We start from the raw sequence: 23,635 nt of genomic DNA, 5'->3' as shown, positions 1-23,635 counted from the left end.
ATAAATATATATATTTTGGGCCTGATAAAAGTGAACAATACAGCACTCACCAAAAACACCTACACTTAAAGTATGATTAAAAAAAATAATAAATATCAATGGCTGTATGGCTAACTTGCAGTTTAACATTTGACTGAACATTTTGGAGGGGAATGACTCAGCAGAAATTATTTTATGATACAATACACATAAATACACCCATAAATGCAATGCATATGCGCAGAACACAAGAAGTATATTTTTAATGCCAAGCTCCAAATAAATATTCGGGAATATATATTGTTCACTAGAAAAACTTCACTTCGTATTGTCCTTCTGCTCAAACCAGGATCCAAAACAACATATAGTGACTAGGAAATGCTTGTTTAACCGACAAAAAACATGCAGAAGAATCATTACATTAAACTTTTTTCAATAATTCATACAGCTTTAGCTCATTCAGGAACGATTTGTCCAGCTGCTTTCCAAATAGAGTCACCGTGATTTTGCCAAGCAAGACATGTTCCTGGATCAACATCTTCTGATGATCCTCCATCAACATTATTGTGCAAAAATATAGACTTAACCCAATCCCTACCCCTAAACCTAACCTTACCCATGATTTATTCCCAAAATCAGTGTGAAATGAGAATGTGAGGCACTGTTGTTAGTGTTAGTGCTCCGAATCAGTCACTTACAGTATGTGACCAGCTTGGTCAATCTTCAGCATACTAGTAAAATAAAAAAAGCCTCTTCTGGACTAACTGCATAGAGCAGCCTAACCAAACTGGGTATTCACTACACGAGATACTTCACCACAAGTTGGAGGCTGAATGTCTGACCTTTAACCTTCAGAGTCCCTTGCCTGCTCCATCCTTCCCGTATTCCTGAAGCACATTCTCTCTCTCTCTATCTCTCCATCTCAATCTCTGCTTTTACAGCATTGTGGAGTAATAAGGAGGCCAATGAATATCATATGCCCACATAAGCGATGCTATTTTGTCAGAAAGAAATGATCGGGGGTAGAGAGCTTTTCAGTCCGATGGAGATCAAGTCAACATCCCGAACTGACGCTTTTGCCCCACAGCCACTTTGAGCTGCCATACACACAGATTTCTGTCTATTCAGCAAACTGTGTCGACATAAGAACACTTTCAAATCAGAATATTGTGGTATCATGGTGAGAAATTACCACACATTCACAGAAAGCAGATCTAAAACACATAATCTGCTTACTTCTGGTCATACATGAGAAGGACAAAAAGACAACACAGACTTTCAGGCTGACTAGATCATACACACACACACACACAGAGAGAAACAGAAATGCTCAAATAATGCTGTTCAATAATCAATGGTCAAAACGTCTGTGAACCAAAAGATTCAGAGAGCATCACACACTGCATGAAGGAACAAACTGATAATATATGCAATACAGTCCCATGCATAAATGCATTTCATGGCTGCTCATCCTGGCTTTCATTTTTCTAGCTTTGTGTTTTTCATTTTTCTGTCTCTTTCCACACACGTGTATGTAGCTGTGCTCCTTCTGTGTCAACAGGCACACACACTCACACACATGCATCACATCATTAATCAATTCCCATTTAGTCATACACACATGCACACGCACACACACACACACACACACACACACACACACAGTAGATTCACGCAGTGAAGATAAAACAACATGCAACAGCAGCTCTGCACCATTAAGACAGAGAGCAAGACGTCTGAGAGGGAAAAATGTACGTACCACACATGAGCAGAGCAGAGGAAGCTTAACACGAGCCCTCATCAGCCACAAACAACCGACCAAAATGCCCGCAATGAGGGGAAAAAGAGGGATGGAAAGTAAGGGAAAGATACAGTGGATGGACAAGTGGGTAAGAGAGAGAGAGAGAGAGAGAGAGAGAGAGATGGTGTAGGAACACAAAGAAACCTGGCAGACTGTTCCACCTCTGAGTCACTGAACAGGTTTGTGACAGAGAGAAACGGAGAGAGGGTGGGAGAGATGAGAGGAGGGATATGAGAGATGAACTCACCTACGCTTTCTGGAAGATTTCCCCATCATGCATGCATTTACACACTCTTAAATATCTACATTCTTCAATAGATCTTAGTAGCACTTTAATTTCAGCAGAGAACCCTGTAGAAGGTTCATGAGTTGAATATATGGCTCTTTGGCGATTTAAAAAGTTTGAAATGAATAAAATATTACATTGTTGTTCATGCACGTTTAATATATTCAAATATGCATATTGATTTATGGGTTCTTTAAAGACTCCATAAAATACAATTATTGGATTTTTGTGATGTTTAGTCTGTTAGCGTGACCCTGTCATTTATTTGAAGTACATGTTTTATTTGTCTAAGGAATAATCATGATTTCTGGTGTTAAAACCTTTCTGGTTTTAGTTTGTCTAAAAGCTATTAACACTCCCCATAGAACATATGGTGCATTTTTAAAAAAGTTTTCTCTATTTATGTTAAGTACACTACATTTTACATTGACTAGCAAAATGTTTTTAACAATTCTACTCATATTATAGCTAATTTATGGTGAGATTAAGTTGTGAAATGCTAGAAAATAGTGTGACTTTGGTTTTTGGCAAAATAAACTATCTTTAAATATTTATAATTAATTTATAATTCCTTACATTTATATAGCGCTTTTCTAGACACTCAAAGCGCTTACATAGACAGGGGGTATCTCCTCATCCACCACCAGTGTGCAGCATCCACCTGATGATGCGACGGCAGCCATAGTGCACCAGAACACCCACCACACACCAGCTTACTGGTGGAGAGGAGACAGAGTGATGAAGCCAATCAGTAGATATGGGGATTGTTAGGAGACCATGATGGTCAGAGGCCAGTGGGTGAATTGAGCCAGGATGCTGAGGTCACACCTCTACTCTATTCGAAAGACATCTTGGGATTTTTAATGACCACAGAGAGTCAGGACCTCGGTTTAACGTCTCATCCGAAGGACGGATTTTTACTTTTTATAAATGTTTTTGTCTTTAGAAAAAAAAATACTATATTATAAAATATGAAATCAAAATGTAATGTTTGATCCAAACCATAAATATAATTTGAGAAAAACTAATACATTTTCCTGCAACAAATTACACTAATTTATTTAAGTTTGTCCAAAGTTTTTTTCTTCAGTGTATATGCTAGTACCCCTATCGGCTGACAGAATTAATCTTCAGTATAGATATTTCAATAAGAAGTATCTGAAACTTCTCAGAAGATTGAAAAAAAAAAAAAAAAAAAAATTATAATTCATTTTATACATATATTATGGTGTATATTTGTAAGACACAAAGACTTAAATGTGAATGTTGTTATTAATCAAATGAGAGTGAATACATGGAATCAGACATAAACTATTTTCATATTGAAATAAGCAACCCATTTCAGCATTTTTCAACTGATGTACTGTTCTGAGCTATGAACTTCCAGGTCAGTTGATGGAAACAAAACAGCTATTTTTCTGTATGTGTTTATTTGTGTGGTTCTAATGATGTTAAGTGGCTTGGCAGTGGGGGCGATAATTAATGACCACCTCAGTAAACAAAGTCAAGCACACAAACAGCATTAAACACTCACAGAAGGAACAGTAAACAATTCAAAACCAACTAACAATAAACAAACACTTTGCCAAGTCTATAGCCCTGCGGCCTTTGCTTCTGCCTCCAGCCAAACTGAGGAAAAAACAGACCCCATTCAGCACTACTCAGCACTGAACATTACTGAACAAAGGACATCATTAGAAAAGGGATGAGATGGGACAAGAAAAGAATACAGACAGGAGACAGGGCAGGAAAGAAGACATGGTGGGACATGACAGAATAGAATAAGACTACATGATATGATATGTGATATAGGAAAGGACAGGATAGGGAAGGGCAGGGCAGGGCAGGCAAACCAAGCAATTGCTTGGGGCCCAGAGCTGACCTGGCCTAAGACAACGACTGGTTATGAATAAAATGCAACGACACTGTGTTAGCGCCCCTTTGATCGTCAATGCAGTAACGTGTAATGACTAGGGGTGTAATGGTTCACACAAAATTCACGGTTCGGTTCAATACGATACACTGGTGTATACTTTTTTTTGTCTTTTCCCAGATAATGACACACTAGGGTGATGTCGGCTTACTGTAAATGACTTGACATGTTTCAAGTATTCCCGCTGGTGTTTTTTTTATTTAATTTTATTTATTTATTTTTTCCGCTGGTGTACCCTATTGTCATGTAGATGCAACATAATGTTGTTTTTTTATCCACCACTCTCTTGCCATCACCATGGCTTACAGGGAATCCAAAGTGCACCCAAACACCAGACCTGTTGGTTATTGGAGGATCTTCTATTTCTGGTCTGTTAAACGCATTGGCCACCGCGTACCGTGCATGAACTGCTCGCTCACTCAGCGCGTACTGAGTGAGCAAGCGCCTGACTGAGTAGCCTAACATAAACATATAAGTTGGTGTTTTTTTCTTCTTCGTGGGTGACAGGGGCGTTGCCTGTTACGTCGTTTGGGTTATTGGGCTACCTTGTTGAACGCATATCATTATATTTCACGTTTTCTTTTCTTTTTTCAAAAATAATTTATTAGTCCAACGAACCGTTTGGTACATAATGCATACCGCGTACTGAACCGAAAGCCAATACGGTTCAATACGAATACGCATGACGTTACACCCTTAATATATATATTGAATATCGTAAAAAAAAATTCTAATATTGAGATATATATATTTTTTATATATCACCCAGCCCTAATACTTACCATACCAAACTAACTATGACATTCTTGGATAGGACAGGATGGGATTGGACAGGACAGGGCAGGACAGAAAAAAAATACATACCATATTGCACACAACAGGATATGGTTGGACAGGACAGGATTGGATAGGATAGGACAAACTATAATACATACCATACATTACAGGACAGGACAGGATACAACAAAATATAATACATACCATAAAGGACAGGACAGGACAAAATATAATACATACCATACCACACAGGACAGGACAAGATAGGGAAGGATAAGATGGGACAAGAGTAAGACATTCTTGGATAGGACAGGATGGGATTGGAAAGGTTGGGACAGGACAGAAAAAATACATACCATATTGCACACAACAGGACATAGGACAGTACAGGTTACAGGACAGTAAGCAGGACAGGACAGGACAGGATAGGATAGGATAGGATAGGACAGTAAGCAGGACAGGACAGTAGAGTAAGCAGGACAGGACAGGACAGGATGGGACGGGATAGGACAGGACAGGATAGGATAGGACAGGGTAGGGTAGGATAGGATAGAAGAGGACAGGACGGGACGGGATGGGACGGGACGGGATAGGATAGGATAGGACAGTAAGCAGGACAGGACAGGAGAGTAAGCAGGACAGGACAGGACAGGACAGGACAGGATAGGATAGGACAGGAGAGGACAGGACGGGACGGGATAGGACGGAACGGGACAGGACAGGATAGGAAAGGACAGGACAGGACAGGATAGGATAGTATAGGACAGTAAGCAGGACAGGACAGGAGAGTAAGCAGGACAGGACAGGACAGGACAGGACAGGATGGGATGGGATGGGATGGGATAGGACAGGACAGGACAGGATAGGATGGGACAGGGTAGGGTAGGATAGGAGAGGAGAGGACAGGACAGGACAGGACAGGACAGGACAGGACAGGACAGGACAGGACGGGACGGGACGGAACGGGACAGGATAGGACAGGACAGGACAGGACAGGACAGGAAAAGGATAGGATAGGATAGGATAGGAGAGGACAGGACGGGACGGGACGGGATAGGACGGAACGGGACAGGACAGGACAGGACAGGACAGGATAGGATAGGATAGGACAGTAAGCAGGACAGGACAGGAGAGTAAGCAGGACAGGACAGGACAGGACAGGATGGGATGGGATAGGACAGGACAGGGTAGGATAGGAGAGGACAGGACAGGACGGGACGGAACGGAACGGAACGGAACGGGATAGGACAGGACAGGACAGGACAGGACGGGACAGGATAGGACAGGACAGGACAGGACAGGACGGGACAGGATAGGATGGGACAGGATAGGATAGGACGGGACAGGATAGGATGGGACAGGATAGGATAGGACGGGACAGGACAGGACAGGACAGGATAGAATAGGACAGGACAGGACAGGACAGGACAGGACAGGATAGGATAGGATAGGATAGGACAGGATAGGACAAGATAGGACAGGATAGAATAGGACAGGACAGGACAGGACAGGACAGGACAGGACAGGACAGGACAGGATAGGATAGGATAGGATAGAATAGGACAGGACAGGACAGGATAGGACAGGATAGGACAAGATAGGACAGGACAGGATAGAAACAGGACAAAAGATAAGATGCAATACAATACCATACTGAACACTGCAAGCCTGATATAATGTATCGGACAGAATAGGATAAGAGACAGGACAGAAATATGTAAAACATGACCATAACATTGTTTTAAATGTTTCTCCTAAAACATCTTGGAAGAAACACAATTATCAACAAACAAGACATTTAGTTGATATAAAGAAAAGTAAGAGTGTAGAGCTATAAAATGAAAGAAGACAGCATAGTCCAGACGTTGATCTTGGGAGAATTTGATGAGAAATGGTGAGGTCATATTGAGATGTCTAACTCTGACTGATATCTTGATAAATCTGAGCACAGTTTGTTGCAATGTTGAGATATTCTGTAACTGTGAATTTAATACAAATATTATTATATAATTAATAAATAAAAAAAATATGAGAAAGCATTAGACTTAAATAGAAGTATCCATTTGTCCTCCATTTAATCTCACTGCTGTCCTGAGAATTTGCTATTTTTCTTTTGTAAAAAATAATATGTGTTGATGCTATTTCCTGTTACTCATGCCAGGCATTTGATTCCTTATGAATATGTCATACAAACAAGTATCTACGTAAGAGTACGCCCCCTTACAGACATTTTTGGTTATCCACTATTAGGTCATCTCCTGCCTCTCATTGTGTTTAATATGATGAATTCTCCTCTCTCGTCCCATTCTATTAATCTCTATACATCACCATCCTTCTCCATGCTTGCTCATACGCACATAATTATTATCATATGAAAACACTCATACATCTTTTTCTCTTTCTCATTCCTTCACCCCCCTCTCTCTGTTCTCTACATGATACCCTGCCATGTTGTCATGGCAACAATCAGGACCCAAGGGCTCCGTTGCTAGGCAACTCACATCACCCATAAGAGGAACATGATGATAAAAAGTCCGAAACAAACAAACCACGTAAATCAAAGGTTAATTATTTCATTATTTGAGAGTGTGTGGCTCTAGTACCAATACTTCAATAACTCTTTCTTTAAAAGACGATGCATGTCATATTCAGAACCTCAGTCACACACACTGTTCCCTTAAACACAACACACAATCCTTCCTTCATCTTACAATGAGACAGAACTGCAGAAGCTATTGTGACTGTACATAATCTTAAAGACTGTGCATTTGCTGGATATCACTTCCTTTTGCTATCAAACTCAAACATCTGGTTCTCCCATAAGTTCCCAATGTGTTATCTGAATTGCAGGTGGTGCAAGTGGTTGTGGGAAGCAGCTTGCTGATGCTACAGTTCTGTACCGGGCCACTGAGTGGCAGTGCGTGACTCAGCAATACAGCAGCATCCTCAGAAACTCACCACACACAACACTGATCTCTTCATTATTGAATTATTTGTATTTGTGTGTGTGTGTGTGTGTTTGTGTGTATGTGTGTGTTGTTAATTGCTGAGTGTTACACTATTCAGTTATGCCAAATCCCAAGCTGCATGGGAAGTGCTTGAAATCTATTCTGGTTTGGACACCACAGTCTGGAGACTAAAATTATGATTGTAAACAACTTAGATATTTGAAATAAGAAAATTAAGACCCTATTCTTACATTTCAAAGAAAATAGTTAAGGTGTGTGCAAAGTCGCCAGAATTTTCTGGGTGGTTGCCAATGTGTTGCTATGCAGTTACTAAGATGTTCAGAGAGTTTTTAGCATGTTGCTTTTCAAATGTTAGGACGTTCTTAGTGGTTGCTAGGTGATAAATGCTTAATGGACCATGTCAAAAGACCTCAATGATACATCTCAGGTCCCTCTTCCATTTTAAGTGTGTGCTATTTTTCAGCCTTTTATCATCAGTGAGTCATCCGTCTCTGAAATCCTCTGTTTCATTGCTTAGACAGGTAAAAACACATCTCTTTTCAACAAGAAACATGGTATTAGGAAAACTTTCTAACAGAAAAGCTGCAGAATGAATTACACACCAGAGTTTAATACAAACCCGATTCCAAAAAAGTTGGGACACTGTACAAATTGTGAATAAAAACAGAATGAAATGATGTGGAAGTTTCAAATTTCACTATTTTATTCAGAATACAACAATAGATGACATATCAAATGTTTAAACTGAGAAAATTTATAATTTTAAGGGAAAAATAAGTTGATTTTAAATTTCATGGATTTTAATAATTTCAATTTTTGATTCTTCTGGCCACAGAACAGTTTTCCACTTTGCCACAGTCCATTTTAAATCCTTCATTTCTGGGTTATGTTTAGATATGGCTTCTGTTTTGACCTATAGAGTTTTAGCCGGCAACGGAGAATGGCTCGGTGGATTGTGTTCATCGACAATGTTTTCTGGAGGTATTCCTGAGCCCATGTTGTGATTTCCATTACAGTATCATTCCTGTATGTGATGCAGTGCTAAGGGCTAGAAGATCACGGGCATCCAGTATGGTTTTCTGGCCTTGACCCTTAAACACGGAGATTGTTCCAGATTCTCTGAATCTTTGGATGATATTATGCACTGTAGATGATGATAACTTCAAACTCTTTGGAAGTTTTCTCTGAGAAACTCCTTTCTGATATTGCTCCACTATTTTTCGCCGCAGCATTGGGGGAATTGGTGATCCTCTGCCCATCTTGACTTCTGATAGACACTGCCACTCCGAGAGGCTCTTTTTATACCCAATCATGTTGCCAATTGACCTGATAAGTTGCAAATTGGTCCTCCAGCTGTTTCTTATATGTACATTTAACTTTTCCGGCCTCTTATTGCTACCTGTCCCAACTTTTTTGTTATATGTAGCTCTCATGAAATCCAAAATGAGCCAATATTTGGCATGACATTTCAAAATGTCTCACCTTCAACATTTGATATGTTATCTATATTCTATTGTGAATAAAATCTAAGTTTATGATATTTGTAAATTATTCCATTCCTTTTTTACTCACAATTTGTACAGTGTCCCAACTTTTTTGGAATCAGGTTTGTACTTTAAAACAATGCACTATTATTCAATTTTAAGTGTGGACACTAGCATGAGAAATAAAAGTATATTTTAAAACTATTTGAACAATTAGAAATGCAAAAGAAAGAAAAAAGAAAGAAAATCATGTAAATGTAAAATTGGATTAAAATGCATCAAAATAAAAGTAAAAATTAAAGGACATTAAATGAAATAAAATAATGCAGTAGTCTCTGTAAAGGTAAGTGTTTCCTGCTTAATCAGAGAATGCAAAGGTACTGTAAATATGTTTGCTCACCATGTCTGGAGTGAACACATCGTATTTTAAGCTTAATAACCTGCTGAAAGTTTAATAGGTTTATATTCAGTCGGTATTTTCACTTAAAAAGAGGCATACTGCATTAATGGGCATGGTAGCTGGACTCCTTCGCTGAGTCTAGTAAGATCTGTAATGTATTTTAAAGAAGTCTCTTCTGCTCATCAAGGCTGCATTTATTTGATCAAAAATACAATTAGAAATCATTCTAATATGCTGATTTATTATCAAATGTGCTGCTTAATATACAGGGCCGTGCACAGACCTTTTGAGGGGCATGTACTGAAACTGAAAAAGGGCACCCCCTCCCTTTTTTTATATCAATTATATATATTCTCTTTTTTAGCTGTTCTGTTTGGTTTCATAAGCTAATTTGTATTATTTGGTTAACATTATTATGAATGACATTGAGAAGACGGGAAGGTGAGCAATGAGTCAAGTATTTTTGACTAACTTTTTTGAAAAGTAATTATGTCCAACACTACGGTACAACTCAATTCCAGATTATAAGAAACTATAGCCATACCGTTACTATAACATATCCAACATGTTTCTGCCTACCTGGCAAAAATTTTATACTGTGGTGGACCAGGGATGTTGGTTTCTTGAAGGTCTCTTATTCACTACACTTTCCATAAAATAAGCCAGCAATGAAAGAATAAATAAAAATAGTGTGAAAAGTACAGTTGCAGTGAAAAGCATTTCTGAAGGATCACGTGACACTGAACAGTACTAACTGGAGTAATGATGCTGAAAATTCAGCTTTGATCACAAAAATAAATGACATTTTAAAATATATTCAAATAGAAAACAGTTATTTAAAATTGTAAAAATATTACACTATATTACTGTTTTTGCTGTATTTTGGATTGTGGCGAGTGGGGCGGGGCCGAGAGGCGTGGGAACGAGGGGTGAGGCCAGGTGTAGTGATTGGAGATGAGCTACACCTGCGCCCCACCGCCAGTATCGAGTCCCACGTAGGAGATGGAAGGATATAAAACTGGAGCGACGACCGTGAAGGACGAGAGAGGACCAGGCCTGGGACATTATTTTATGTTTTGGCTTTTATTTGTGCGCGTCAGTCGCCGTGAGGGGCTGACGCGCTGTTTTGTTTATTTTTGAATATCAAAGTCTTTATTTGATTGTGCGCCGGTTCCCGCCTCCTTCTTCCCGATAATTAGGGAGTTTTTATTGTTACATGGATCAAATAAACGAAGCCTTGGAATGAATCATGAATTACATTCTGCATGATAAAATATAAAGATTTCACAGTGATCTTCTGTAATTTTTTTTAGTTACTACTACATTACTGTAGTAAAACCATGTTTTACTACTTTTTATACAGAGAGTATACGGAGAGTATACCATAACATGATTATCCTAAATGTTAAAAAATTAAGTATATCAGCAATCATAAATCAAAGAAGAAATTTCTTAGAAATATAGTTATCTAGGTGACGAGGATCACTCGCTGCTTTGTGTAAGTTCCAGTACGAAACAGTGCGGGGGCGCACCTGTTATGATTTTCCGATGGTAAAAACAAATTATATGTTGTTGTTATCAATATATAGTTTTTGACCAGCGAATGCGTGCAAATGTTTTTTTTTTTTTTTTTGTCCGTCATTAAAACGGCGACGGCGCCTGCCGCTGCCGGGATCACATTATATTTTCATCTTCAGGTTACAAACTAGTTTTTGTAGCTATATAGACGGAGCGCTCAGTTTTTCCTGTGGTAAAATGCATTTGGCCAAAATCGCATTTTATAAAAGATGAAATGCTACTATATGCCCAGACTATTTAAAGGGACAATAAGTAACTTTTTAGGTATTTTATTATCTAAAATCAATATTTTTATTGATAAATATGCCCTCAATGGTGTACAAATACCTATGCCAATGTTTAAACTAATCCTTGTAAATGAAGAATTTATTATCTTTATATACATGGGATGGGTAGGTCGACGGAGGCTTCCATGTAGTTCCGCCATCTTGCAAAACTATAATAGCAGAGAGGGACAAAAAGTACTAAGCCAACGCGTTTCCACAGCGCATTTTCGGTCAGAGCCAGAAACGCAGGTGCAGAGCAGTGAGAGGCGCTTGAAACTGCAGCGGCAAGTTTAAAAGTCTGGATTGCATTCTTATTATGGACCATAAATATGCCGCGCCACAGGAGAAGAAAACATAGTCTCCAAAACAGTCAAAAATAGAACGTAAAAGGAAACGTGACCGTAGATTACAGAAAACAAGAGTTAATGTCGGGGAAGCTTTTTCTAGGTGGAAAGAGCTAATGCTTGATAAAGATTTCAAAAGAGACGCTGAAGTGGCCAGTTTTCTTCTCAACAGGTAAGTCAGTGTTACAATCTATATTATAATATTTTTTTTTATATCTAACAATGCATATAATTCAGAAAATATAACGAATAAAGAAGACATAACTACTAATTACAATATTTCATGTTTTCCACAGTTAGTAATTCATACTGTAACATTCGTTTGTTAGTTGTCATGTTGCAGTTTGTTTGAAATAACACACCTGTTCACCTGAAGGAAAACTCGACGAAGTGCTATTAGAAGACATCCTGTCAAAGCTTTTTGGTACATATCGCCTACTGTAGATGCAACGCGCATTTGAAAAAGCGAGGCGCTGGAGAGCAAAATTAGTTTGAATGCAAAATACAATTTCACCACTAGATGGGAGTAATTCCTACTTACTGTCCCTTTAAGTGTTGGCTATGTATTGGCTATAACTAGATGGCAAATGCTAGCATTCTCTCTCAGGCGACGTCCCACATGTCTCAGCCAGTCAGACAGACATCCAATAAATAAAATACGAGCCTTTATAGACATAGTGTTTAGTAGTACTTATTCAAACAACAAGATATTTATTTACCCTTCGCAAAACTGTTCAGCTCAGCTGTTGTCTACTGTGCGGCTGCTGTGGAACTTCAGTTGATTCAATGAATATAGAGGGGGCGGAGTTATCAGCTTACTGACAGCTTGAGGATCGAATTAGATTTACACAAGCTTGTTTTAAGAACTTTCATTTGCTAAATATTTGTAAAACAGACATACAGACGTAAATGGTGACCAATAGCATTAAAAAAAAAAAAAAAAAAAAAAACCACCAAAAAAAGGGCACTTCGGAGTGTAAGGGCAAAAAGGGCATGTGCTCTGCACAGGTTGAGCCCTACCTGTGCACGTGCCTGTTAATATATATATATATATATATATATATATATATATATATATATATATATATATATATATATATATATATATATATATATATATATTTTTTTTTTTTTTTTTTGTGGAAGTTGTGAAACCTTTTTTTTATCAATAGAAAGTTAAAAAGAACAACATTTATTGAAAATATAAATATTTTCTAACAATTTAAGTCTTAACTACTATTTAACACATCTTTGTTGAATCAAAGTTTTCATTTCTTTCAAAAATTAAACTCTGCTGAACCCCAAACTTTTGAACAGTAGTGTATATTGTTTTAAGTAAATGCCATTTTTTTCCTTCTTTTTATTTATCAAACAATTGTGAAAAAGTATCACAGTAAAAATAAATAAATAAAAAAGTCCTTGTTTCATTGAGAATGATGTTACAGCACATCCAACTACTAATTTCATCAATCCACTGGTATAAGGAGTCTATCGACTGCATAATCTAATTCTGGTGTTTATTTTTGCCCCATATTTCTTCAGTGTTATCTGCACTATTTGCACAGTCTTGCCATCATTTTACATCTGCCTGTTCATCTACCTACTGTTGTGGTATAAACCATTTCCAGTAACTCCACCAGTTTCTTCCCGATTTTTTCAGTCAATTGCTTCAAAAACAGAGTCAGAGTGTTGATGATGATGTTAATAATGTCTGAGAAGAAAACACCACTAATAACTGCCATGTGAGAAAACAAGTGGACAAATCAACCTTATTGTCTCCCTCTCTCTCTCTCTCTCTCTCTTTCTGTGATACAGTTCTAGTCTTCATTTTTGGAAAGTCCAGATGGGCCACCTGGTGTGACAGTGGCAGCTTGCGTTGTTCAAAAGTGAGCCCTGTCCTGTCTCACCTTGCCTAGACAGAACTTACACAGGTGTCTGGCGAGATGAGAACGTGCCCTGCCTTCTCCCACTTCATTTTTAGCATCAACTTTGCCCTAAGCCAACCGATTCAGTTTACACTCGACATTCACTCAGCTACTAGTGAATCCTGATAGTCCATTTTTCCTTTTTACTAATTTGTATTTGCAACCACATGAGGGTGAGTAAATGATGACAGAATCTGAATGCCTGGATGAGCGACTTTTAATGAGCTTTTTATGTGTGATCAGTTATGCAGCAGAGGACGTGAGAAAGACTGATCATGCGTCTCAAGTGTGTGTGTGTGTGTGAATATGGAGGATGCACCTCTGCAGTGAATGCGTGTGCTGAAGGTTGATGTATGCGTGTAGGAGACTCACTGAGAAAAAAGCACGGATGGGTGGATGAGAATTGAGGGGAATGAATGAAAGAGAGAAGGGCAGTTAGATGAGTGGGAACGGTAGGTCATTATTACAAGTACATCTCAACTGAGAACCGCCAAAGAAATATAAGCTCTGCGTGTTAGCATGTGTTTGCCAGGTAACCATGTGAATGAATACTTTATGCATTGAAGACAGCACATGCCTTCTGCATCACTGCCCAATGCACTGAAGTGTGTGAATTTGTTCACACATCATACACTGTATACGTGCAAGTATATACCCGTCATGTACTTTAGCATTACTAAGCTTTTGCTTCCTTCAAGTCATGTCAGAAAGATCATATTGATGAGTGCACATGAATGGCACCACCATTTTTAATGATCAGTGGGAAACTGGGGATTTTCTTTAAGCCTTCACTTTTCAAGGCTGGGAGAGTGTGCATTAATAAAATCATGACAGGAGCTAACTGGTGTCAATCATAATTAAGTCATGACATCGTGTACACTGCTGAGGTAGAACAGAGCTAAAGCTAGCTTTTATCTTGGCTTGTGTTTCACAGGACTTGAAATCAAATGCTCCACATTTCAAATGCATCACTCTACCAGGTTAGTTACCAAGCAGGTTTACTACAGTTTACTACAGCCATACATATGAAGCTGGATATTTGATGCAAATATTAAAATGTATTAGTTTACAAATCATGAACTGTGATGAAATTCTTTTGAGGTCATAATAAGGTGACTTTCTTCTTTCAGACAAATCCAGTCGGAGTTATATTAAAAATGGTCTTTGATATTTCAAGCTCTGTCATTGCAGTCAGCTGGTGTTGCATTGCTTCAGTCCAAAAGACGTGAAATAAAAAGCGCTCATCCATAAAAAAAGTGTCTCACACGGCTCCGCAAAAGTGACCTCATATACGTAATTCCCCCGAACTACTTCTGTTTACAACAGTGAGCACAAGCTAGATTCAAGTGATTATTACGCATCGATTCACTACAGAAGGCCTTTGTTTACCTCCCAGAGCTGTGTGAGACACTTTTTTTTATGGATGGGCGCTTTTTATTTGAGTTCTTTTGGATTGATGCATGCAACACCCGCTGAGTGGCATTAAACAGCCTGAAAAATCAAAGACAATTTTTCATTTGTGGGTAAACTAACCCTTTAAAACTGGAAATAGCTAACAACTGAAAACTAAAACGGAAATAAAAAATAAATTAAAGCAAAATATTAAACAGGTAGAGTCCGTAAACAGCAAAACAATACTTTGCAATGTCAATGAGTGCAACTTAAATAGTCCTTCTATTTGGAAACAGCTGTAGGTGTAATCAGTTCCTGGCATGGGGTATTCTGGGAGATGCAGTCCGTGAAACAATGGTACATTTTATAAGGATGGAGTGCCCTTTTGAGGAGGAGATCCTGACATGCTTTTCATTAACTTTTTTTTTTTATTTTATTTTTTTTATACTGGTTTAAATTCTCTTCACAGACAGATAGCAGTCAATAATTAAAGTGCTTCAAATATGGAAGTCTCAGTCAATGCATAACCACTGCATTCAGTCCAAAGAAAATCAGGTTTGTTACAGAAGTGCAAGCAAAATTCAAAGACTTGCCAAAACAGAGAGACAGACAATGTGGTAAAACAAGGGTTAACACTGGCAGTGTTTTTACAGGATGGAGGAGTTTGATGGGATGTTTGGGTTAGAATCGATACACCAGTCTTTCAGAGTAGACTATCTTCTCAATGGGTAAGCTAAACTTCAAGTTAATAGAATTCCTAATATGTTTTATTAAAAGTAGCCTAATGTTACCTGTTGAGACATTCCTATACACTTTTATACTTGTAAGAGCTGTGTTTGTGATGTTTGAGTTTGGGGAGGTGTGATGTGCGAAAGAGGCGTTTGCAAAGGTTGTTTAAAAACCTGCTTTATATTTGAAGGTGACACTGATCACAGAAATTGTGTACTATATCTTTAAAATATATTAGTTGTTTCCAACACTTCATATTTCTATATTCAGTATTTTATATTTAAAACTTTAATTTCATATAACATTTTGATGCAACACACTGGAGTTATGTAAATGCATTCATGGCATCTCTGAGCTGCATCTAACTTTGCATTGTACACTGCACATTTTGGCAAATGTAGAGGCTGGTGGAAGGTCTTGATATTCTGCATGCTGTACATAGTGTATGAAAGAAACAGAGTATGTTAGTAGAATGTTAGTAAACAAAGCCAGGATGGCAATGGGACTGGACATCTAACAGCTGGAGTCACTTAGGAACTGCTGCAAACTGCTGCAAAAACGGCTGCTTAGCCTTTTCATCACACACACACAAAATCAAACTGCTCGGCTTATTTATTCATCCATGCCTCCACAGCTCTCAGTTTAAGATGACAAGTATGTCATGAAACAGTGTGCCAGAGTTTTTCCACATGTGTGTATGTGTCAGGGCTTGTTTAAGTAGGATGCGTGTGGGTGAACGCATGTTGGTGTGTGTGTGCGAGCATGTATATGCAACATGGCCAAGTCTGTAGGCAGCAGTGTGTTGATTCACAATGGAAAGAGTGCGCACGGGCTCACCGCTGCATTTGTGTGAGCATATCTGTAAAAGAATCGAACATTAGCTCATGTTTCGAGACTGACTGTGTGTGAGCACGTATGTTTGCACGTGTGATGATAAAGCCTTATTTTGTGCAAGATGTTTTCAGATGTGAGAAACAGGCTGTTAGCCTGTTGTGCAAATGTGTGTGTGTTAATGCTCTTACAGTGTGTCTCTAATGTCAGCAGATAAAGTAGAGAGGTCATATTTGATCTCTTCTCAAGGACACCGGTCTCTGTCTTTCCTTCTGGCAAAGAGATTCATGCTGCCAGTTGTGGCCCTGCATGTGTCCAGGTTGAGCCATCTCTAATCTCCACCAAATAATATTTTTATGATTTGATGTCCACATGTGCATACTAACACAAATACTGGCATATGTGGTTAATGGTAACTCTCCATTTAGGCGTAACTGTTTTATACTTGACAAATCATAGTTTCCTAAACCCTACCCAAACATAACGCTTACAGATTTTGTGTATGTGGGTAAATAAATAAAAATTGTGTCCTCGTAAACCACATATGCCACACAAATGTTCACTTTAAGGCATGATGAAACACAAGTAGCATCAGATCTCATATTCCGTATTGTGATGTACATCCAAGTGTAACAGAAAAAACGTGGGCGTGGCTTTTAAAAATGCCAGCAGATGTATGTTTGTAGGGGCGGGGCTTGTGTGGACTAATTGAGTGCTTCTCAAACAGAAGGCTGCATCCTTCATAGTTCAGTCCTATGGAGGCTTGTAGGCTGGAGTCCTCCTCAGCATTAAACGCTACAATGCGATGCTCTTGTAAGTGCACGTGGCTACGTCACATATGTTCCTGCCCTCACCATCACAGCATGAAAACAATAGTAAAACTTAAATTTGAATCAAGGTCTTACTAGGCATACTAGAAACTTTCAGGCAGGTGTTTTGAGGGAAATTGGATCTAATCTCTGCAGGACACAGAGTTTGGAGACCCCTGGTCTACAGTCTCCCAGTGGCTTACATTATTGGCAGTTTAGTGTTAAGTGTCTCCATAGTGTTGTGATACGGCATATTCATGTAGGAGCAGTGGTGATGAGAGAACGCGATTAAGAAACAGTTTAGAGAGTAGAAATCAATCTACATTTGAAATATTAGTCACAGATTACTGGTCACTTTCTAAAAAATAAAATTATAGCTCATGTACTAATAATTCTATATAAATAAATAGTTTTCTCCCTATGCAAATATGTTAGAAACGATCCATCGTGATACAAATGCCAAATTGTATCCGATGATTTGCATCATTACCTTTTAATCCAATGCACCGATGCAAATTTGTGAATCTTCCCATCCCTACCACATAAACTTTTAATAGATACCACAAGGTATCTTTTCTGTGTTAAAAGCTCTAATTCTGCACTCAAAATCTCCTGGGACATTTCTGCTTGCAAGTTTGGAAGTTGTAATTACACCATAATGTGTGTTGAAATAATTTTGGTCAGATATAACCAACTTTTTTGTTTGTCTTACTGATAAACAAGCTATTGTACATGGTCCATGTTAGTGCTAAATTTAAATTACACTATTAAAAAATATATATAAAAACAATGCTAACACATTATAATATAATATAATGTAAAGGAAACTGCAGGTTCGCATTATTTAAATCAGATCCTGAAGCAGCAAATCTAGCTTTGGACATCATAGATCACATGCTTTCCTCAAAACAAATCAAGCTCAAGTACAGTGCTTTAATATCAAATGTGTTGTTTTTTCCCTACTTTTACTGCTCACTTGGATTATGACCATTGCCTGTTCCTTTGGATTACTCTTTTGTCACTTCTTTCTTCTTGTCGATTCTTTCAAATCGGTAGATTTATTTGGGAACAAAGCAAGTGATGTGTGGCTTCTGTCACTTCTCTGAGAAATCCCTCCCGAAGACTTGAGTTTTGATGCCAGAGGAAAGACTTTATAGGTTTCTACAAACAATACATATCATTCAGGTCACTGAATGATATGTATAGCGTTCCGTGGGAAAAAATACACGTTATTGGGGTTGCTTCTATTTTTATTTTTTTTTCAATTACAAAACAGTCTTAAAAAGAAGACACAAATGCACAGCTAGTTCAAACCCAGACTGTTTTGAAGTTCAAAACCAGTAAAAATCAGACTGTCCAACTTACAATTGGACAGATGGTCACCTTATGAGACAACTACATAGCAAACAATTATTTGAAATATTTATCATTGCATAATGACTAATGTATTGCTAATGACATGCTATTTTTATACCAGTAGAAGGAAGTGTAGTGTATTCTGCACAGTATTGTGCAAGTAGTAAGCTCGAATTCTGAACATGACCACACACTCACATGGAGGCGGTAGCTAAATATACAATGCTATGCTACCTAAAAAAAAGATCAAGTTAGTATGTACCCATAGATCTCATTTAGCAAATGAACAGTCATGCAGTTTACTTGCATGCCAGTTTATTGAAACGGCTCAAAGGGATGCTGTCTTGTATATGAGCAATGCTGGACATGGCACAGATCAGCACAGCTGCTGACATTCACCAACTTACATCTCTTACATGTATTATTCATGTAAACATGCTATAATGACTGAGACAGGAAAGGAGAGAGAATGTATTAAAAGGGCAGAGAGAACCAAGAATATGAATTTAAAAGAAAAACAGGACATTTTTTAAACACAGGCTCTGTTCCAAAACGCAGTGAGTTGCCAACAGAAGCAACATTTACAAGTATGTTTTCTGGCAAGATTTCTCCCAAAGATATTTTCTGCACACATCCTAAGACAGCATTGCATAGCTCCTTCAAAGAGAGAGCGATCCCAGAATGCACTGCGAAGAGCTCAGTGGAGAAAATAAATAAATAAATAAATCAGACCAAGATGGTGGACAAGGTGAGAGAAATGATGCAATGAGAGCTGTCCATGTAGAGATCAGAAGTTATCAGGCTGACTTAGAAGGAGACCAAAGAATGATTTCTAGAAGAGACGATATGATTACAATAAGCAGAGATTCAATTGGAATTATGAATTTTTAAATAATTAAAAGTACTATAAATAGCTATAAAAATCAATGTTCACAAAATCTATAACATTTCTCAGACTATTGATTGCTGACTTTCTTATTTTTTGCAAATCTGAGCTCAGTGTGGTACACCGTTGAGATCTTTTTTGAAAATCTAGAGGTTAAATGTGAGTATTTCTTATTTAAAGATTTCTTATTTTTTACTTTTTTTGCATGGAATATGGTGTTATTTGTTTAAATGAATTATCTGTGTGCATCATTGTTGTTGTTGTTATTTTTATAACTCCAACCTGTCATGAATAAATCTTATGAATGCTGATTAGTTCACATCAACCCACATAAGCTAAACATTCCTATCGTAACTTCAGATGTTAGTCTACTGGACTCTATTTCTCTTAATTGTATCCTCAAGTTAACCAGTCGTTGGAGCAAAAGATTGAACATTAATATATGCAGTGAATCTTGTAAATGTTGTTCAGCAAACTTAAAACTTCAACTTAATAACAAGCTTGCAATTCATTACGTAATTTTTTCTTTAAAAAAAAATTCTAAACAATGCAGGCAACCCTATTGTTAAGATTAAAAATAACAGTATAGTTCATCTTTTAAATTTTTTATAGTGACATTATAATGTTATTAAAGTGGTCATATGATGCAATTTCAACTTCTCTTTTGAGTGTTACAACCTCTTGGTGCATAAAGAAGATCTGAGTTTTGAGCAGAGTAGCACTTGTTGTTTGCCGTTTCTCTGATCACAAATGGAGACATGGTTTTACAGTATGTTTACTCGGCACGCTGCAACGCAGTGCACAAAAACACAGTATAAGTCTTTATAATCCATAATTATATCCCCACTGAATGCAACAAATGCCTTGTTTGTAATGGGTTTTATTGTTTTTGTCTTGTCGCGCCGGTGTTCTGACTGGGACACGCATCACAGTATGTTGAGGGGGTTAACATTTCTGTCACACGCTTTTGGTATTCAGTCAATCACAACACAGTGGAGAGCTGGCCAATCAGAGCACGCCTCGCTTTTCAGAATGATGAGCTTGTAAAAATGCACTCGTTTCAGAAGGCAGGGCATTGAGGAGAAACAATAATATACAGTATGTGGAAAATAACGTGTTTTGAACCTTAAAACGCATAAACACATCGAATACACAAATAATGTTCTTTTTAGCAGCATCATATGACCCCTTTAATTATAATAAAAAGTCGATATTTGAGTAAAAATATACAAATTTTAATTTTTGCAAAATTCTCCTCTGTAGCGTAGTACATTTTTCTTACAAGTTTATGGCACTGAATGGATTTTCTGAGGTTCTGTGGCAGTGTTTTCAAGCTGCTGTCTTTCTCATTGAATGATAACATGAGACACTATATCCTACATTTAGTAAGTTGTACTGTAACATGCCCTCGGATGTTCATTCATGTTTATTTCATGCTAATTTGAGCTCCAAAACTGTATTTATAGTTTGACATTTTTAATAAAAACTGACAGAATTTTAATGCAGAGACTTTGTTTCCTGTTATCAAAAGTAAACCGTTCTGTATTGTCTGTCAAAGTGTAATCATCTGTGTCCTCTTTGCTCTTCAATGTTTTTCACTCCATAAGAAAATGAATGTGTGGTGTGAGCGTGTTTATGTGAGAGTTAGCAGAGGCTGGAAGGTATCTGGAAGACATCTGCTGGCACCAGATGTCAGGGGTGTCAAGTCCCACCCTGGACACCCCTCTGGCTCCGCCACTGATTGACACACACACACACACACACACACACACATGCCACAGTTTGTCAATGGACAGGATCTATGTGAAAGTCTATCTCTGGGAGATACATCACTGTTACATCATCCTCATGGCTTCAGTGAGCAGTGAATCCAGTCTCTCGTCTTTCTCTTCTTCTCCCTGCTGTCATTCCTCACTCTCATCTTTATTCTCTCCCTGCTTCTGTCTCTCAAAAACACACAAGCCTAAATTTCAGTCATGCACAATACTGTACTTTGGTTGAGCATGCTGGTAATGTCCCGTAATGTTTTTGAGGATCCAGGCAACTAGGCATCTTCTCTTTCTTTTCATGCCATTACTTCATTCTTTTTACCCACTTTTGCATGCAGGTTATTTACGTATATCACTCAGTTATATGATGAGTTAACACTTTGATTGCTTAACAGCAAGTGTATACATTTATAAAATATAAAGTCTTACCACTGTTTGTCAGTTTGTGCTACAGACTTTACATTTTGGTAATAAATTGTTCTTTTCATTTAGAACATTTTAGCATATATGGCTGAAACATAAAATGTGGAAAATATTAAAGGGACTTAATACTTAATGCAATGTATGTTTTTTTTAATTAATATGTTTAGAAAACAAACATAAAAACACAAAGCTTTCTTTCTTTTTTTTCTTTTTTTAATCCAAGCAGAATCTTTTGTACGCAAGGTTTCAAGAATATTAAAGCTGGACACATAAAATAATCATTTTTTAGTATCATATTTGATGCATTAGGATTTAGTCTTTATAGTAAATTAAAGTGAGAATATGAAGCTCATATTTATGGAGGAAAAAACAACTCAGTTGTATTCAGAGGCCCAACCTGAGCAAAAGTATGACATTTGGTGCAGTTGCTGATATATATATGGCCAACAAGTATGATATTCTGATAGCTTTTAAAGTAAATCAAGTGGACATGTATAACAGTACAGCGGATTCTTACATAAAATGCATATAAATATCAGTGGTCACTCTACATTTCCTAATAATAAGGTTATGTAATTGTGTATTTTTAACACTTAGTTTTATAATAAAAAATCTGTTGTGTTTATTATTGGGGGCAAAACTTACAATGCAATACAATGATTAAAAGATGAACAAATAAATGCTCCTCAAAAGATTGTCATAAACTGCACAAAGTTTTAGAATCCAAACCCAGTTGAAGGGGTAGTCCATAAACATAATCCAAAACAGGCAAAGGTCATACACAAACAGGCAATCCAAACCAAGACTGAGTTCAGGGCTGAGGCTAACAGAGAAATCCAGAGAAACAGGCAAGTTAAGGGGCGGTCACACTAGCCTTTGAACGTGCTAAATTATTTCAGACGCCGCTGCGAATATGGGCGGGAACAAGATATAACGGTTTCCCCACAGTTAACACAACATGGATTAATCTGTGCTTTTACTTTGTATTTTGCGACGGCATTGAAAACATCTTATTATATTGTACTCTCTGTCTCTCTCTCTCTCTATAAATATATACACACTTAACAATAAAAAAATTATAGAACGTGTCCTCATTCAAGTGTACCATCGTTCCCGTTTCCATTGACACTGCGAACCATGCAGCTTCTTTTTTTTATTATCTTTTAAATATGTATTATATAAAATAGGCTAAAATTAGCACTTCCTTCATTTTTTTATTTCTGTACAGAAACTGGTCACATGACTTCACATGATACGAATTGGCAGGTCAGAGTTCACCAAACTTGAACTTTCGAACGCAGCGAAATGCGGAATTCGCATGCGTATGAATGGAAGTCAATGGAATGAAAAGTGCAGTGTGAACGCCCCTTTAACAAACCAGGAAACAAGGCTTCGAAAGGCTTACTGCATGTAGGGTGTGCAAACTGGGTGACTGTGACACAGGTGCAAACAATGAGTGCTGACGAGTCTGTGCAAAGGATTATGAGGAGTGAAGTCCAGGTTATAAAGACTGTGAACAAGGAGGGTGTGCCCTTTGAAGGAGCTCATATCTGATGCTCACATTTTAACAGACTTTTCTAAAAAAAATAATAATAATAATCAAGTATTGATAATCAAGCAGGCCAAAGATGCTTCAGTGTTTATTCTGAAATATTCCAAACAATATAAAAGTTATTCTTACATTTACATACAATTCAG

General features: G+C 37.7%; 1 protein-coding gene across 2 annotated transcripts in view; it reads right to left on the bottom strand.

The window, feature by feature from the left end:
* Window positions 1-23,635, bottom strand: part of LOC113085558 (disks large homolog 4-like) — a 121,816-nt gene that overhangs the window by 83,219 nt on the left and 14,962 nt on the right. The window contains exon 1 of one of the 2 annotated variants that reach the window (XM_026255195.1): window positions 1,739-1,945. The exons of the other annotated variant lie outside the window; for it this stretch is intronic. Within the exon in view, the coding sequence (XP_026110980.1) occupies window positions 1,739-1,780 (42 nt within the window). The 5' untranslated portion in view covers window positions 1,781-1,945. Of the gene's footprint in view, window positions 1-1,738; window positions 1,946-23,635 lie in introns of those variants that run through there. 2 annotated transcript variants of the gene reach the window in all.

Source organism: Carassius auratus, chromosome 5 (assembly GCF_003368295.1).
Source record: "Carassius auratus strain Wakin chromosome 5, ASM336829v1, whole genome shotgun sequence".
NCBI classification, from domain to species: domain Eukaryota; kingdom Metazoa; phylum Chordata; class Actinopteri; order Cypriniformes; family Cyprinidae; genus Carassius; species Carassius auratus.
This window is presented reverse-complemented; position numbering and strand designations above follow the sequence as displayed.